The sequence below is a fragment of the Neofelis nebulosa genome, chromosome 12, assembly GCF_028018385.1.
Source record: "Neofelis nebulosa isolate mNeoNeb1 chromosome 12, mNeoNeb1.pri, whole genome shotgun sequence".
NCBI classification, from domain to species: domain Eukaryota; kingdom Metazoa; phylum Chordata; class Mammalia; order Carnivora; family Felidae; genus Neofelis; species Neofelis nebulosa.
In genome coordinates, this window is record NC_080793.1 from 2,256,782 (window position 1) to 2,272,078 (window position 15,297).

Genomic DNA, 15,297 nt, shown 5'->3' on the forward strand with positions numbered 1-15,297 from the left:
CTCTCTCGTTCTGGTTGTTCTCACTGAACGAGGCAACAAAGCAGCAGTGGAGGGGCACAGCGGGCACTGGACCGTCAGCTGCCCGCCCCCGCCTCTCACTCCTACCCAGCACACACAGCACTGAGGAGAGTCAACGACACCCACAGATGCCCACACTCAGGGTAGTTATGGCCACGGGCTCCAGAGTCAGGCTGTTGAGGCAAGAGCTGTCCTCTCTCTGCCCGGTTTCCTCATCTGTAAGACGAGAGTGACAAGAAGGGCTGCTGGAACGAGATGCCCACGGCAGGCGCCCAATAAGGACTTTCTTTCCCCGCCTCCGCGTCCCTCCGGGGCCGCGTGCACGACGCCCTGTGGACTCCTAGCGGAGTTGGGGTCCCTGGTCTGGTCTGTACACCCGTCCCACCCCTGCTCCTATGCCAAGGCTCACCTCGTCACCCTGCCCTGCCAGGTCTGCCGTGGCCGACAGAACTGGTGGAGTTGTTGACCGCCATCATGAAGCAACACGAGAGGATCCTTGACATACAGCTGCACGCCTGCTCCCTGCTGCTGCGCACCCTGGGCCAAGGTGGGTTCCGGGCCACGCCTGTGTCAGATGTGCACTCTGGCACGCCGTCCCAGAGCCAGCGGAGCCTTGGAAACCAGCCCTGGCTGCACAGCGCCACTCACTGTCCTGCAGTGGGCACTTGGGGGGACCTGCTCCGTGCCAGGCGGGCAGGGCTTTCTCCATGCGAAGTGGGGGCACTGCCCTCCACCCCCACCCCAGCCAGGGAGGGGGCACACCTGCCTGCCACCTGCCCCGTGAACCCAGGTTCGGGAGGTGACCCTGGGCGTCTTCCCTCGGCCCAAGCAGCGCTGGCACAGGACCCCGCGGCCGAGGTGCCGAGTGAGAGCTCCGTCGTCTCTGTCCTGCTGAGCTGCCTGCGGATTCATCCCGAGGCAGAGCAGCTCCTGGCCACGGTCTACAGCGTGCTCACCATCATCTCCAGCCAGGGTGCGTGTGCCTGGCCCTCCCTCTCTCGGGCGGAGGCGGGGGCACTGCCAGGGCACGGGGGCGTGCCCGCTCCGGATGCGGCCCGACCTGCACTGCCTTCGGCGGGTGTCGCCCACGCAGTCGTCCTGTTTTATCTCCCAACGTGGAGCTTCCATGTGACGGTCACTTGTTCCCTCCACAAACGTGCACGACACCGACCGGGCGCCAGGTGCCACCATGGGCTTCACAGCAGCGGCTTCTGCCTTGTTCATCTCCCCAGAGCACCTGGGCTCCTGGAGCCACCAGGCAGGCAGGCCGTAGGCGGCCAGATGGGGAAGGCCATGGGGAGGATCGCGACGAGGGCGTTGGCACCTGACCTGTTCCCACCTTCCTCCCCGGGTCAGCAGCCCTCTCTCCAGCGGGAAGCTGGGCCCGTGAGCCCCGGGACACTCACCTAGAGCCCCGTGGCCAGCCAAGGGCAGGGACCCCGCACTGCTCCTCACCACACTGGCTGGATCCCCCTTTGGGGAGTGGGCGAGGGTGCCGTGAGGAGGCACGTCAGGACGACAGGCATACATCAGAGCCATCAGGCAAACTGGGTGTCGGCCGGGACACAATCACGCTGTCATCTCAGGAGGCTCAGGCCGGCTCTGTGTGGTCCCGGGAGGCCGGTCCCAGCCCAATACTGGGATGGGCGATACTGGGACTGGCGGCCCAGGGGATGGACCGCGTCCTCCGGTTTCTGGGCCCCGCACTGGGTATGACTGGCACAGAGTAGGCGCCCAGGAATGCGGGGGGCAAGGACCACAGACGGACGGGGTTCTCCGGGTCTTGCCCGCAGAATCGGCCTCAGAGGAGCTCCAGGAGGCTGGGCTGTTCGAGCATATCCTGGGGCGCCTGAGTACCTTCCCCACAAACAGGGACATCTGCGTCAACGGCCTGAGCCTGCTCTGGGCCCTGATGGTGGATGGTGAGGGTCCCCTCCTCCTGCTCTCCTGCCTGGGGGCTGGTGTCCTCGCTGCTCCCTGATCACCTCTGCGAGCCTTCGAGGGCCTCTGTGTCCTGCCCCTGAAACACTTCAGGACGAGAGCCCACAGAGAGGCTCTTCTGAGAGCCCGGAAGAAGAGGAAGAGACAGGAGTGGAGGAGGACAAGGGAGGGGGCTCCACCCAGGGCAGGCAGGCTTCCCATCCGGGTGGGGCGCCCCCCCGCCCCCCGCCCACACCGACTCTGGTGGCTCCTGCCCTGGGAGCCCCTCTACCTGCCACCCACCCTGGGATTTCCTGGGCGGTCCCTGGCTTCTGAGGCTGCCTCTGGCAGATGCCTCTGATTCAGAAAAGGGGCTGGGCTGCTCCCTCTCCTCCAGGCGCCCTCTGGGCCCTGCAGCACCTGGGCAGTAGTTCTAAGGAAAAGAGGGCTCCGGGGGCCACGGAGACCCTGGGAAACCAGAGAGGCCTGTCCACACCCAAAGTGCAAAGTTCCCGAGACCCCCTGGGGACAGACAGTCCCTCCCCTCCCCAAACTCCCCTCTCGCCTGAACTCTCTCCCAGCAGCTTTGGCCCTGGTGTCCTTGGTGGGAGGCAGGGGGCGTGGGGGCGCGTACACAGCAGGCACTCCTGCAGGCACTCAAGGGCTAGGTGTCCCCTCCTTCATCCTGTCCCGGTCCCAGCCGTCATTGTGAACAAGACCCCCTTGGAGAAAGCCCCGGTCCTCATCGCCGAGGTGCTGGCCGCCCACCCCACGGACGCAGAGATGGCCGAAGCCGGCTGCGCGGTCTTCTGGCTGCTGTCCTTGCTAGGTGAGCGGCCTCGGCTGGGCGGCACGGACCCCACCCGTGAGGCGAGGAGGCCTGACTAGGCCCTCCGCAGGCTGCGTAAAGGAGCACCAGTTCGCAGATGTGGTGACGCTGTTCCTCCAAAGCATCCGGCTCTGCCAGGACAGAATCCCACTGGTGAACAACGCCTACCGGGGACTGGCCAGCCTCGCAAAGGTGTCCGGTGAGCCAGGGAGTGGACTGGGCTACTCCGAGGAGGCGGGGGGGCCGGGACTCAACAAGTCGTGTCTGCCAGCTGCCCACAAACCAAAAGCAGAACCGAAAAGTCAAAAGTAGGAAAAGAGCAACCCGTAGTCCCATCATCCAGAAGTTGCCGTGGAGACTTTTCACACACATACTGGTTTTGTGGGGGTTTTTAGCTTCGTGCTATACTGAGATTCTCTTTCCCTGCCCATAAACACTCTGAACAGGTGTTAGGTCAGCACAGGTATCCCTATGGGTGTAGCTTATGGAAACACCCAGGAGACGGGTCCCACTCCGGTAGCCTGAGAGCTGTTACTTGGGGTGGCAGTGCTAGGGGCCGTGACCGTCTCGTGGCACAATAACCCTTCGGAGACGCTTGGGACCCGAGACTGGACAGGCCGCCAGCTGGCGTGTGAGGGGTGCTCCAGCCCCTCTGAGGTCTGGTCCCAACACAGTGTTTCAGGGCAGGTACACAGGGTGGGCTGGACGGGGGCCAGGCGGCCGGGCCTCTGTCTGCTTCTCGGCCTGAGGCGGTCCGGGCCTGCGGGAGTGGGGCCGCCCTCCTTCCTGGAGAGGCTCCAAAGGGCGCCGGCAGGGTCGTCCTCTCCCGACACGGGGTCTGTAGCAGCTGCCGACCTTCGTGGGACAGGAAGGGGAGCTGGGGTCCTGAGGGCAGATGTGACCTGGCTCGGCAATGGAGGGGTGGTCGGAAGCCGGGGCCAGAGTGTGAGCGGGAACGGACTCTGCCACCTGCCGGCCCGACAACTCAAGTCTGCGTGTGAGATCCCCCAGGCTCCGGGAGGGTCTGAGCGGTAACATCTCACAGGCCCCGGCCCCTCGAGAGCCAGGCCCTGACCCCTAACTGGGGGTGTACGTGTGCCGCGTTGGCGCTCCCCCAGGCCCACCCTACAGGCACGCTCTGGAACACGTTCTAGAGCTTCTCTTCGCCTGCGGGCGGAGGCCAGCCCTCCAGCGGGAGCCTTCTGCGGGGGTGGGGGGTGGGGTGGGGCGTACATTCCCGCCAGGAGGAAAGCGGCCCGCAGATGCCTTCGTGACCTTTACAACCCGTGGGGCAATGCTGGCCTCAGCGGCTCCCCAGGCGGCAGGGAACTGGCTGCCTCTGCCAGTGGCGGAGGTCCCTGCTATCCTGAGCACCCTGGACTGCCGTCAGCCCCCTTCCTGGAGGACACCAAGGCACAGGCAGCTGCAGGAAATGAATCCCCCCCCCTCCCGCCCCCCGCCAGAGCTGGCAGCGCTGCAGGTGGTGCCAGAGGAGGGCGGCGGCGGCCTCAGCCTCATCCGGGAGACGTACCGGCTGTACAAGGATGACCCGGAGGTGGTGGTGAACATCTGCATGCTGCTGGCCCACCTCACGTCCTACGGTGCGAGTCCCCCTTTCCCTGTCATCCCCCCCAGGAAGCCAGTGGTCAGAGGCACCCCGCTCCCGGCTCTTACTGGTGGGGAGAAGGAAGGGAACCCTTCCCTGGAACTTCTGTGCGTTCGACAGCAGAACTCAAGGCAGCGGGTGCCGCGCTGACCGTGGGGGGGTCACCGGCTGCTGAGCCCCAGAGGCAGCGTGCGGTCATGCTAAGCCCGAGTGGGATGGGGCCCGGCTTTGTCCCGCTGGCCTCAGAAGTGCCCCGGCCCGGGTTGTACAAGCATCGGGCTGGCTGGGCCCTGACCTCAGGACCCTCCGCTCTGCCCACAGAGGAAATCCTGCCCGAGCTGCGGGCCAGTGGCATCCAGCCTCTGGCCCAGGAGATCAAGGAGCGCTTCACCTCCAGCCTGGTGAGTGTCAGCGGGGGCCCAACACACCAGGCCCCCAACTGCCTCTACGGCCAGATCTGGGTAGCACAGAGGGGCCCAGAACAAGAGACATTGTGCCAAACAGACTTGACTCTGTGTACGGTGTTTTTTTGTTTCATTTTATAGAGGGGGCACGAGCAGGCGAGGGGCAGAGGGAGAGAGAACAAATCCCGAGCAGGCTCCACGCTCAGTGTGCAGCCCAATCCCACGACCCCCAAGATCATGACCTGAGCCAAAACCGAGAGGCAGACGCTCAACCGACTGAGCCACCCAAGCACCTACTCTGTGTGTGTAGTTTTCATGCCTCTTCCCGTTTGACTTCACATGCGTCTCTGGGCCCCCCAAACCTAAGGGGCAGGGACAATCAGACCTCTTCACAGAAGAGCAGATTCGGTCACAAAAAGACCTACGAGTAGGTCCCAAGAGTGTCACAGACACGGTGCCTACTGGCTGTCTTTCCAGGAGCTGGTTTCCTACGCAGAGAAGGTACTCCTGAGGCTGGAGGCCGGCATGCCACCCGGCTCCGCGGGAGGACAGTCGGCTCTGCCCTGAGGAGGCAGACCCCCCACGGCCTCCCGCTTTCCCGCACCTTCTCTCCCGCCCTTCTCTTCCTTGTCTGGCCCTGGAGCTGCCCGGTGAGCGGCATTTTCCTTAGATTTTGTGTGTAGGGGGGGTTCCACTTTGCTCACGCAGGCGCCCTGGGGGCAGCGTGGAGCACCGGTGGGGCCCCGGGGGCTCGATTCGGCAGGCTCCGCACAGACCTCGGCCCTGGACCCACCAGCGTGGCCCTTGTGGAAAAAGCGGCCCTTTCAGACCACTCTAAACGCGGAAAGAGTAACCTCCCCACACTCCACCTCTAGTAAAAGCCCGCCTGTGTTAAATCTCCTCAGTGGGTCCGGGGCTTCTTTGTGCCACGTCAGGCGGTTTGGTAAAGCCGGGCCGTATGCCGGGCTCCCGACTCTTCTCGAAGACCCTCACACCCGGGACAGACCCGCACGGTGCTTCAGCCCCACAGCTGGGGATCAGCACATCTGTCCCAGACGGGGAGGGACACCCGCCTCTGGGGGGAACCGTGGTCACCCAGCGCAGACGAGCTGAGCCTCCCTCGCCGTGCTGCGGGCCCTGACCCCAAGTTGAAACCTGGCGGGTGGACCTGTGGGGTGGGGCTGGGGGTGTGAGAAAGGATCGGCACCCTCAGAGAATCTCTCCAAGTCCAAAGGCGGCCGCGGCAAACTTGGGAGATGGGGCTGGAGCACAGCTCACTGCACACGCTGGGTGCGGCCCGTGAGTCCGGCGGGGTTCTTTACGTGACCTGTGACCCAAGGCACAGAAAGAAAGGGGACTGGCCTCCTCCCAGGAAGATGCTACAAACCCAGTGGATGCTGGGTGCCCCTGGCTCCTGGGACCCGGCGAATCCCCGGCAGAGATGCCACCCCGCTGTGGGGACAGCACACTGCAGAACGCCCCCCGACTTGCCGTCAGTCCTCAGGACAGAGCCCCGCCGTGCTGCCTGCCCCCAGCAGGGGCGCCAGGTCTGGGATGGCACAGAGGGAGGAAGCAGTTCTCGGCCGCCCCCACGCCCTGCCGCCAGGACGGCGAACATGTTTCAACAGAGCTGCCGCTACGGGGAGACCCGAGCTGTCTTGTGCGTGGTCACAACCGCCTGCGGACGGGAGGTGCTGTGGCTGTCTGGAACGGGGGCCGTGGGGCGCCTGTCCTGGGCCGAACTCTCCCACTCCTTCTTCACCAGGACATACAATCTCATCGCCACCTGGGCATCCTGAATCTAGGGGGCACAGAACACCACTGTGACCGTCCCAGCAGGCGACGGGCAGGGCACACACGACCCGAGCCCTCGAGCCACACGCGGGGCACGCCAAGGAGAAAGCCAAGCAGGGCAGCCACCTGGGGGTGTGATCCCAGCGGGGCTCTGGCAGCTCAGGCGCCAGCCTGCGGAGGAAGAAAGGACCAGCGGAAGGCAGGAACAGGCCTGCTGCCTCTCGCGAGGTGTATCGGGCAGCAACCCACGGGACGCAACAAGCAGACCCGCGGATGCGAGCGGGGGTCCGGCGGGAGGTTGACCCAGGCCTCGATGCAGGGGCTGGGTTCCCTGGGCCAGCAGCCTGGTGCCAGCACCCCCCCGCCCTGTCACTGGAGCCTGTCCCCAGGCCCAGGGGAACAACCGGCCCGGGCCGCACGGTCTGTAAAGGCCTCAATCTAGACGGGGGGCTTTTTCTCCTAAGGGCTGTGATGTGGCAGTTTTTTGTGTGTAAGTGTTGATGAGCTACATACAAACACCCAGACTTTAACGGCCGCGCGGCAAGCCCGCTGTACCATTTCATCTTTTGTGGACCGGTGGCCTTCTAAAAATAAGTCATCCGGGCCCGACAGAGTGCCTTGGCCGCAAGGTGAGGGATGGCCCCCAGTCCTGAGGACTGTCACCCCAGGACACTTACCGAACAGTGCTCTGCCTGCTGCACCCGGACCCCCAGGATTCTCTCCGCGAGCAGCTTCAGAGATGGCCTTCCGCTCTGCCGGGGGACAGCACGCAGCCATGCTGGGGTGGAGGCCTCAGCAGGGGGGTCACCTACCGAGCCCCGGCCCAGGGACCTCCAATGCGCCTTCACTGGAAGCGCCCGGGGCACCTAGGGCACGTGACACCCTGGTCTGCCCGCAGGGGAGGGCCTGGAAAGGGGTCTGCGTGTCCGACTCCCTCTGCAGCAGATCCGAGGGCAGCTTCTTCCCACAGCTGGGGGCCTCCCTGTGGAGACCGGGGTAGCCGGCCCTCGGTCACACCGACTTTTACAGGGCAACGTTCGGTAAAACTCTGTTTTGTTTTTTGTTTTTAAACATTTCTCAGTTTCAAAACTTAGAAGGCCACCCGAAACCAACCATCACGTGAACCAGCCAACAACTACGAAGCACACAGCCGTGCTTATTTAAATACCTTCACTTGACTCTTGAAAGGTTTGTATTTCTGTGTGTCCCGAATCTTCTTTTTTGGGTGATCAAGAAACAGCACCTGGAAGAAGACAATACAGCGACGGTCAGAGCCGCTGCTGGCGTACAGCGGTGGGACTCCCTTTTTTCAAACAGCCTCTCACGAGGAATCCTAACGGGTGACACACACGGGAAAGCAGGTATTGACGTGAACTTGGACTTGGGATGGAAAACTCTCACACGGACTAAAGACGCCGCCCAACAGCAAGAACCACGTTAGTAGAAACACAATCTCGAAACCACGGAAACCGGAGACCGACAGCCATCAGTTATCCAGCAACCACCGCGCTCCTGTGTCCTGAGTGGGTGTCGCACATCGGGGAAGTTACGGAGAACGTGCTCTAACAGCTCATCTCGTGACCTCAGGACGGTCTCAGGAGACCACCGGACACGAGCCTGCCCAAGTCGCCAGGGACGGAGCAGGTGTGAGGAGACAGCATGGCCCAACAGGGAGGGGGCCACTGAGACTTCGGCGGGCAGAGTGCCTGCTATATTCATTTCAGTACTTCTGGGTTACTTTAAAAGGCCATGAAGACCAACACTCGGCGACGCCTGAAACACCCGAGGACTCCAGGGCTCCGCGGACACCCGCCTGCCCCGTGGCTCTCCTCAGAACAGGCGGGCCAGTCCCGCCCACAGCAGAGACCCTCCGGGGGCAGAGGCCGAGCACATGGCCCCTAGGGCGCCAGGAGTGGACCCACGAGCTTACATGCCACCTGCTGCACTGGCCGGCTGGGAGGGAGCGGCCGCCGGGGGACGCGTCCCCACAGATGGTGGCTCTGACCTCAGAGGAGCACCAGGCCCCGTCCAGCTGGGTGGAGCTGCGGCAGTGGCTGCCTGGCTCTGTCCACGTGGAACGCGCTAGAGCAGTGGGAAGGCACCTGGCCCCAGGTCTGGGTTTGCGCCCGGCTCTGCCACGTGGGCACTGTGGGCATGTCACTCAACTCACAGAGCCTCGGGTCTACCTCCTGTAAAAGGAGCACCACTGGACGCCTTTTAAAGAACCACGAACGGGCGCCCGGGTGGCTCAGTCGGTCGAGCGTCCGGCCTCGGCTCAGGTCATAATCTCGCGGTCCGTGAGTTCGAGCCCCGCGTCAGGCTCTGTGCTGACAGCTCGGAGCCTGGAGCCTGCTTCGGATTCTGTGTCTCCCTCTCTCTCTGCCCCTCCCCTGTTCACGCTCTGTCTCTCACTGTCTCAAAAATAAATAAACGTTAAAAAAAAAAATTAAAGAACTGAGAAACACCCAGCGCTCCCCCAGGCCACAGGGAGACCTGGACGACCGGCGTCTGATGCTGTTGGGGGGCCTGCCCGACACCCAGGCGCCACAAACCAAACACTGAAATGCGTCCAGAACACGGTGTGGGCGACGGCAGGGGTGCAGCCCGCACGAGGCAGCGGTACCTTTAGGTCGTTATGCAGCGCGTGTCCGACTAGAATCCGGCCCTTCAGCATGTCCGCCACCTCCTTCTGAACAACTTCGAAGTTTTCTCCTGACGAGAACGAAGAAGTGGCTTTTAGCGCTGTGTGCCACGCTGCTGAGCCCATCACACCTGCCACGGCCACGACAGAGGCAGGGAGCAGAGTGGCCGTTCGGAAGCGACCCGACAGTCATTTTTACTGTTGACTCAAGTGAGAATCGGTCTTAGATTTCGTGCTTTCCAACCGGAGGTAAAAACAAGACTGGTCCCCCGCCACAGACGGCGAGGAGTGCTCCCCCAGACCTCCGGCTCCAGAGGCAGCCCCGCCTGCTCTCCTGGCAGACGCCCTTGGTCCTCTCCCTCCCCCGCCAAGGGAAGGCTCGGAGCCACCGTGCCCGCCCCCGGACAGAAGAGCTCGGGTCCAGGCAGCCCACGCTGAGCAGGACCTGACCGAGCCTGGAGCCGGAGGGACCGAGCCTGGAGCCTGGTCAGGCCAGGGCACCGCCTGGTTGGTTATGTGTGCACAGGGGATCTGAGAGGCACAGAGAAAGGAGGCCGCGGGGGCCAGGGAAAGCAGTGGCCTCGGGACCTCTCAGGTCCCTGACCTCAGAGTCGCCCTGGGTGACTCCTCCCCCACGGCCAGTCCAGCAGACCCCACGGACTCCGCCTTCAGGGTGCACCCGGAGTTGGGCCACGTCCTGTCACCTCTCACGGCGCCCCCCGACCATGACCAGGTCACCGGCGGCACATGCCCCCTCTTCCCGTTTCCACCCTCATGGCCCGAGTCTCTTCTCAATCCCACGGCCGGAGGGAACCTGTGGAAACCTGAGCCGGGCCTGTCACTGCTCAGACCTCCCCGTGGCTTCCCGAGGTCCTCGCGAAGATCCACGAGACCCTCCCATCTGTCCCCACCTTCCCTCCTCACCCCCGCACCGGCACACTCTCTGGGTCCCTACTGTCAAATGACACACGGGTGAAGACACAAATGTGCCTGAGAGCCATCTGAAAACAGTCACCCCGGGAGACGTAGGACTATTGGGGCTCCTGCTGTGGCCAATGCTCCAGAACAGAAAGGAGACAAAAGGAAGAGACAGGGGGTGCCCGGCTGGCTCAGAGGAGCGTGCGACTCTTGATCTCGGGGTCGTGAGTTCAAGCCCCACCTTGGGTGGAGAGATTACTCAAAAAAATAAAGTAGTAACTTAAAGAGGGGGCTCTTGGATGGCTCTGTTGGTTAAGCGTCTGACTCCTGGTTTCGGCTCAGGTCACGATTTCATGGTTCGTGGGTTCAAGCCCTGTGTGTGCTAAAAGCACAGAGCCTGTTTGAGATTCTCTCCCCCTCTCTGCCCCTCCCCTGCTCGCACCCCCTCTAAATGAATAAACTTAATAACCATAAATGGGGAGAAAGGGACCCAGGCACTGCCTCTCCCGTGCTCGCCGGCAGGGAGGACCCACCCTGCTTGAGGTTCTCCGGCCGTATCCCGCTGACTGCCGTCCTGTAGTCCGTCACCGGCTGGCTGGGCTTGATGCACTTGTCGTAAACACACTTCCCATACTGGTTCACGATGGACACGCGGGCGGCGATGCTCTCTTCCCCCTTGGGGCCCACGCCCACCATCTCACAGTCCATGGCTAAGGCTCTAGTCAGGCTGAAGGGAGCCAAAGGTCCCACTTACTCAACGCCGCACCCCCCGCCATCCAGAGACCGGCCTGGCTCTCAGGGCTCCTCGTAGGATGGGGCGGCGCCTGCCCGACTCGGCTAGGGGCGCGGGGGGAGCCCCTGCCCGAGACCCTCGCCCTCCCCGGCTGGGCACCGGCCCCACGTACCCGCCGAAGGCCTGCTCCTTCGCCAGCGTGATGCTGCTCTCGCTCTGCCCCAGCCGCTTCCTTGCTATCCGGGCCGCCTCCGGGCCCAGGGCCGCCTCGATGTCCGCCGGGTCGACGTCATCAAACCAGATGTCTTCCCTGGAAGGCAGAGGGGCCGGGGCGTCAGCGGAGGGGCTCCCGCGGTCGGGCCCACACCGCCGCCCCTGCTACTGGTTCAGCGCGGTCCTCCTGCCGCTTTTCTTAACTGGGAGACGCGCTCGCTACCCCAAAACCCAGGAACCACAGAGAAACACCAAGAACACAGAGCACAGACGCGCGGGCTGCGGGCGACGGCTGCTAACACTCTCTTCTGAACTGAGAGAGCAGGAAGCTCGTCACCGAACACTTGAGACACAAATACACACAATGACTATAAAAGGGAAACGCAGACGCCCCCGAGCCCCCCTCCCCAAACTCTGGCGACCCCTGGCACCTGCACACCAAGCCCACACAGAGGCCCATGCGAGGACGTACACGTCTGCCTGGTGAACTGCCTCCCGGGCGCAGCTAAACGTCACCTCCTTAGAAACCGCTTCCCGACCCCGCTGGGTGGACACACTCCTCTGGCCGTTCGCGCCCACGAGCTCCGTCCTCACCGGATTTACCCTGCCCACACTCACAGAATTACCCGCCTAGCTTCCGTCTGGCCGCCTCTCCTGCCGGACCGCCGGCCTCAGGGGGAGGGCCCTGGGTTTCCAGAGAGCGGACCGGCACAGCGACACGTGGCCGGCGCTCACACCGCGCTCTCTCCTGGAAGCTTCGGCAACCATGTCCTCGGTGCCCAGGTAACTCGCCAGCAGCCTGACTTACGAACTCCTGCGCTGCCTCCAGCCGAGCCATTTGGAGGCAGCCACTGACCCCGGGCCCCTGCCCTCCCCCTCCCCGTGGGAGTGACCTCCACAGGGTGCTCGGGCCAGCCCCGCCCATCTCGCAAGCCCCGCCTCCCAGCACCACAGGTGGCCACGAGGAACCCCACCAAAGCACTTGACTGGCAAGACTTGGGCCTTTCTGGCTCTGACCTCCGTTCACCCCACAAATCTTTACCGGAGGCCTAAGGGCCTCGCTCTGCGCTGAGCCCTGCAGATACAAGGGTTACCAAACAGGCCCTGCCCTCATCACGCCTCCGTCCTGGGGGAAACTAGTAAACGGAGAGACAGCACTGGGAGGAGGTGATGGAGAGACTGTGGAGAGGCCACTCCCCCGCCCCCCAGGCCTCCCCCAGGAGACAGATGCTCAGGGATGAGCTGACCGAGGCCGCCCGCAGCACAGGGAGGCGGACACACCCCCTGTACTCACTCGGTGGGCAGGGCCGGAGTCAAGGCCACAGTCACCTCCTTAGCTTTCCACTTCTTGCGCTTGGTGTCTCCTCCTTTCGGAGAAGTATCATCATTTGTCCTTTTCTCGGCTCCCTTCCCATCGTGCCCCGCTCTGCTGACCTCTGTGCGGGGAGCCGGCGCCTTCCTGCCCGCTGGAGGTACTGAAGGACCAGAGCCCCCCGTGGTGGCCGCTGGGGCCGCTGTTTCTGGCCCCGTCTCACTTCTCTTTGCTTTATCTGGGACGACTTTTCTGTTCGGTTGGATAATTCCGGGCTGTATTTTGGAATCCGTCTGAGAGATAACAAGAGGCTTTTCCGGGGCCTGTGTGTTTTGTTTCAGGAGCTAAGAGGACCCAAAATAAAATACACGACACGTTTTAATTTGGAAACCAAGCACGAGAGACTGAAAAACTTACGTGCGTATACACCCCGTCTACCCCTACGGGCATCGCTGAGATCCATTATCTGACAGTTTGGCAAAAGCCCTTCTCATTCACACCTGGTCACTTGTGGTGAGATGATCTTCTTTGCTTATCTCGTTACAAGGCATGATCTGATATCTGCTGCCTCATTCCTACAAAATTTTAAACGCCTGTCCAACACCTTAAGTGCCTCCCGAATGACTTCACTCCGCCTAAGGGATGGTGAGCAAGCTGTTCTCCCGTTTGCTTAGGGCTCGTGTTAGAGCTCCCTCCTGCGCAGACTAGGCCAACAAAGTGGGGGCGGAGGGGGGATGGGAGCCAGATCCTTTACAAACCCCTCGAGGGTCTCAGGAAGAGAGAGGGGCGTGTGTTCAACCAAGAGTTTGGTTCAAGCCACGGGTTCAAGCCCGTGGCGGCTGAAGAGCTGCCGGCAGCCATACACTGTGCTCAGGCAAGCAGGGCTGTCGTGTCCCTTCCCTCGCACCCCAGCCCCCAGCACGGCGGTTCTCAACCGCGGTTAAGACCCTGGGAGGTAGCACCGAGCTGAGAGACAACGTGGGTTTCTACTTACTTGTTCCTGCGACGTTTAACCACGGAAGGGCTTACTTTTTGTAGAACGTACAGAAAACACAAGCTTCCCCCCTGATAAATCTCCTTTCCACTCACTTGATTTTGCTTTACCTTCTCGAAAGAGAGGGAAGGAGAACCACAGCTCAAGAAATTGTCCAGAGCCCTGGGTTTGCCTGAAGGAGCCTCCTCAGTCCTGTCCGTCCAGACAGGCGGTTAGGATCTCCCATCCCTACGACACTGGCCGTATTAAGAGGCTCAAGCAGCTTTTCTCTATCGCCCGAGGCTCCGACACAGAGCCCAAGACGTTGTGGAAGACTCTGAGGGTCGGCGGTAGCAAAGAACACAAACTCCCGCTCGGAAGGGTGAGTCTGCACCCCGATCGGGCCAAACTCCTCAAGCTCCGTGCCTCCGTTTCCTCACCCGGAAAGCAGCGACGACAACACCAGCTTCGCTTCGAGGAAGGCGTAGAGAACTGATGACTGAACGGCATGGAACAGCATCGGGCGGAAAGAAACCGCCACGTGGGGGGCCTGGGTGGCTCAGTCGGTTAAGCAGCCGACTCCTGGCTTCGGCTCAGGTCACGATCCCAGGGTTATGGGACTGACCCCTGCATCGGGCCTGCTTGGGATTCTCTCTCTTTACCCCTCCCCCGCTTGTGCTCTCTTCCTCTTTCAAAAGAAGTAAATAAACTTAAGGAAGAAAGAAAAAGAAACCTCCACGAAGGGCCTGGCCACCCGTGCGGAGAAAGGCAGTAGGGCACCACAGGGGGTTCAGAGCGGTGGCTGTTGGTGTGGGACACCCGGTTCTGCCCACCCGGCTGCAGTCCTGGACAATTTCTCTAACCTTTCCGGGCCCCCTTCCTCGTCTGTAAAAGGAGACGACACAGGCGTCCACCGCACACCGTTGGTGTGGGGGTGAAACAAGAAGACACGTGTAGATCTACCGGCCGAGTCCGCGCATTTCCAGAGATCAGTACCCCGGGGGGCAGCTGCCATCAAGGTCACTCACTCACAAACCCCGGTTCTATCACGTTCCCGCGGACTCGCTGTCCACCCTCCCAGGCTAACCTTCCCGCGACAGGCTCTGTCTGCAAGGTTTCTGCCGCCGTGTGCCCGCACAGCGGCCCCACGCGTCTTTCCTCTGCCTCCGTCCGCGCGGCCCCTCAAACCTCACCCGCTGCAGCGCCCTCCAGTTGCGGGAAAAGTCCTCCGGCGCCTTCGGAGGTCGGACCACGGCGACTCCGGGGCCGCAGCCCGGTGTCTTGCTCGCTTCTCGCCCTCGGCTTTTCCATAATCTCCTCTTCCTGCTCTTCTTCCGAGCTACCTTCTTGCCAAGTCCCGGCTCAGCCACGGGGTCGCCGGGGGCGCGCCTGGAGGTCAGCGCCTTGGCCATCCCGCCCCCGGCCGGGCTCTGCCCACCCAGCGCCCGAGAGACACCAGCCTCCGGGACCCCGGAAGCGACCCCGCGCGCGCCCCGGCACGTGCGTCCCGGCCTCCGGAAGTGCTCTTCTCTCCGGATCGGCTGGAAACCGGGCCTCCCTTCCTGGTTCTGCACGGCCGGGAGCAGGGCGGGGCTCCTCTCCCGCCTGGGAGAAGGGCCACCACCCCAGGAGCGGCGTCCGGGGTCCATGACCTGGGGTAGGCTTGGGGTAGGCCCGGGGCCCTGCCGAGAGCCGGGACGGGGGACGAGAGACGCGTGCGCCGGAAAAGAACCGGGGGGCCGCTGTCGGTGTAGCACCGCAGCTGGGCCGGCCGAGCGCGGGGGCGCAGGCGACCGCGAGGGGGCGCTGGGCGGACGGGCCCCGGTTGGGGAGCCGCCGGAGGAGGCGGGGGACGGGTAGCGGAGCGAAAGGCGCGCGGGCCCCGCCCCTCCCTCCCTCCCCAAGTGGGGAAACTGAGGCCGCGAGACGGAAAAGA

The 15,297-nt window shown here is 63.1% G+C and overlaps 2 protein-coding genes across 4 annotated transcripts in view; one reads left to right on the forward strand and one right to left on the reverse strand.

Annotated features, from left to right (window-relative positions):
- Window positions 1–5,676, forward strand: part of STKLD1 (serine/threonine kinase like domain containing 1) — a 22,842-nt gene extending 17,166 nt beyond the window's left edge. For both annotated transcript variants that reach the window (XM_058693586.1, XM_058693587.1), the window contains 8 exons: window positions 449–565; window positions 851–991; window positions 1,812–1,940; window positions 2,639–2,767; window positions 2,838–2,966; window positions 4,231–4,368; window positions 4,695–4,774; window positions 5,255–5,676. In XM_058693586.1, the coding sequence (XP_058549569.1) occupies window positions 449–565; window positions 851–991; window positions 1,812–1,940; window positions 2,639–2,767; window positions 2,838–2,966; window positions 4,231–4,368; window positions 4,695–4,774; window positions 5,255–5,344 (953 nt within the window). In that variant the 3' untranslated portion in view covers window positions 5,345–5,676. The remainder of the gene's footprint in view (window positions 1–448; window positions 566–850; window positions 992–1,811; window positions 1,941–2,638; window positions 2,768–2,837; window positions 2,967–4,230; window positions 4,369–4,694; window positions 4,775–5,254) is intronic.
- REXO4 (REX4 homolog, 3'-5' exonuclease) lies at window positions 4,891–15,025 on the reverse strand. Of its 2 annotated transcripts, XM_058693588.1 has the most exons (8): window positions 14,555–15,025; window positions 12,371–12,732; window positions 11,036–11,173; window positions 10,664–10,857; window positions 9,195–9,283; window positions 7,740–7,814; window positions 7,249–7,323; window positions 4,891–6,578 (listed from the first exon to the last, which is right to left on the reverse strand). In XM_058693588.1, exons 1-8 carry the CDS (start codon window positions 15,008–15,010, stop codon window positions 6,414–6,416), a joined length of 1,554 nt encoding a protein of 517 aa, XP_058549571.1. In that variant the 5' UTR covers window positions 15,011–15,025; the 3' UTR covers window positions 4,891–6,413. The 2 variants fall into 2 exon arrangements, with proteins under 2 accessions (XP_058549571.1, XP_058549572.1); XM_058693589.1 differs by lacking the exon at window positions 7,249–7,323.
- Between the last annotated feature and the right edge of the window lie 272 nt (window positions 15,026–15,297).

Coding starts and splice junctions, on each gene's coding strand:
- REXO4 (XM_058693588.1), bottom strand. CDS start 15,010: ATGGACCCCGGACGCCGCTCCTGGGGTGGTGGCCCTTCTCCCAGGCGG. Junction 7,815..9,194: donor CGCTGCATAACGACCTAAAG/GTACCGCTGCCT, acceptor GTCTTCTTCCAG/GTGCTGTTTCTTGATCACCC. Junction 7,324..7,739: donor CTTTCAAGAGTCAAGTGAAG/GTATTTAAATAA, acceptor GTCCCCCGGCAG/AGCGGAAGGCCATCTCTGAA.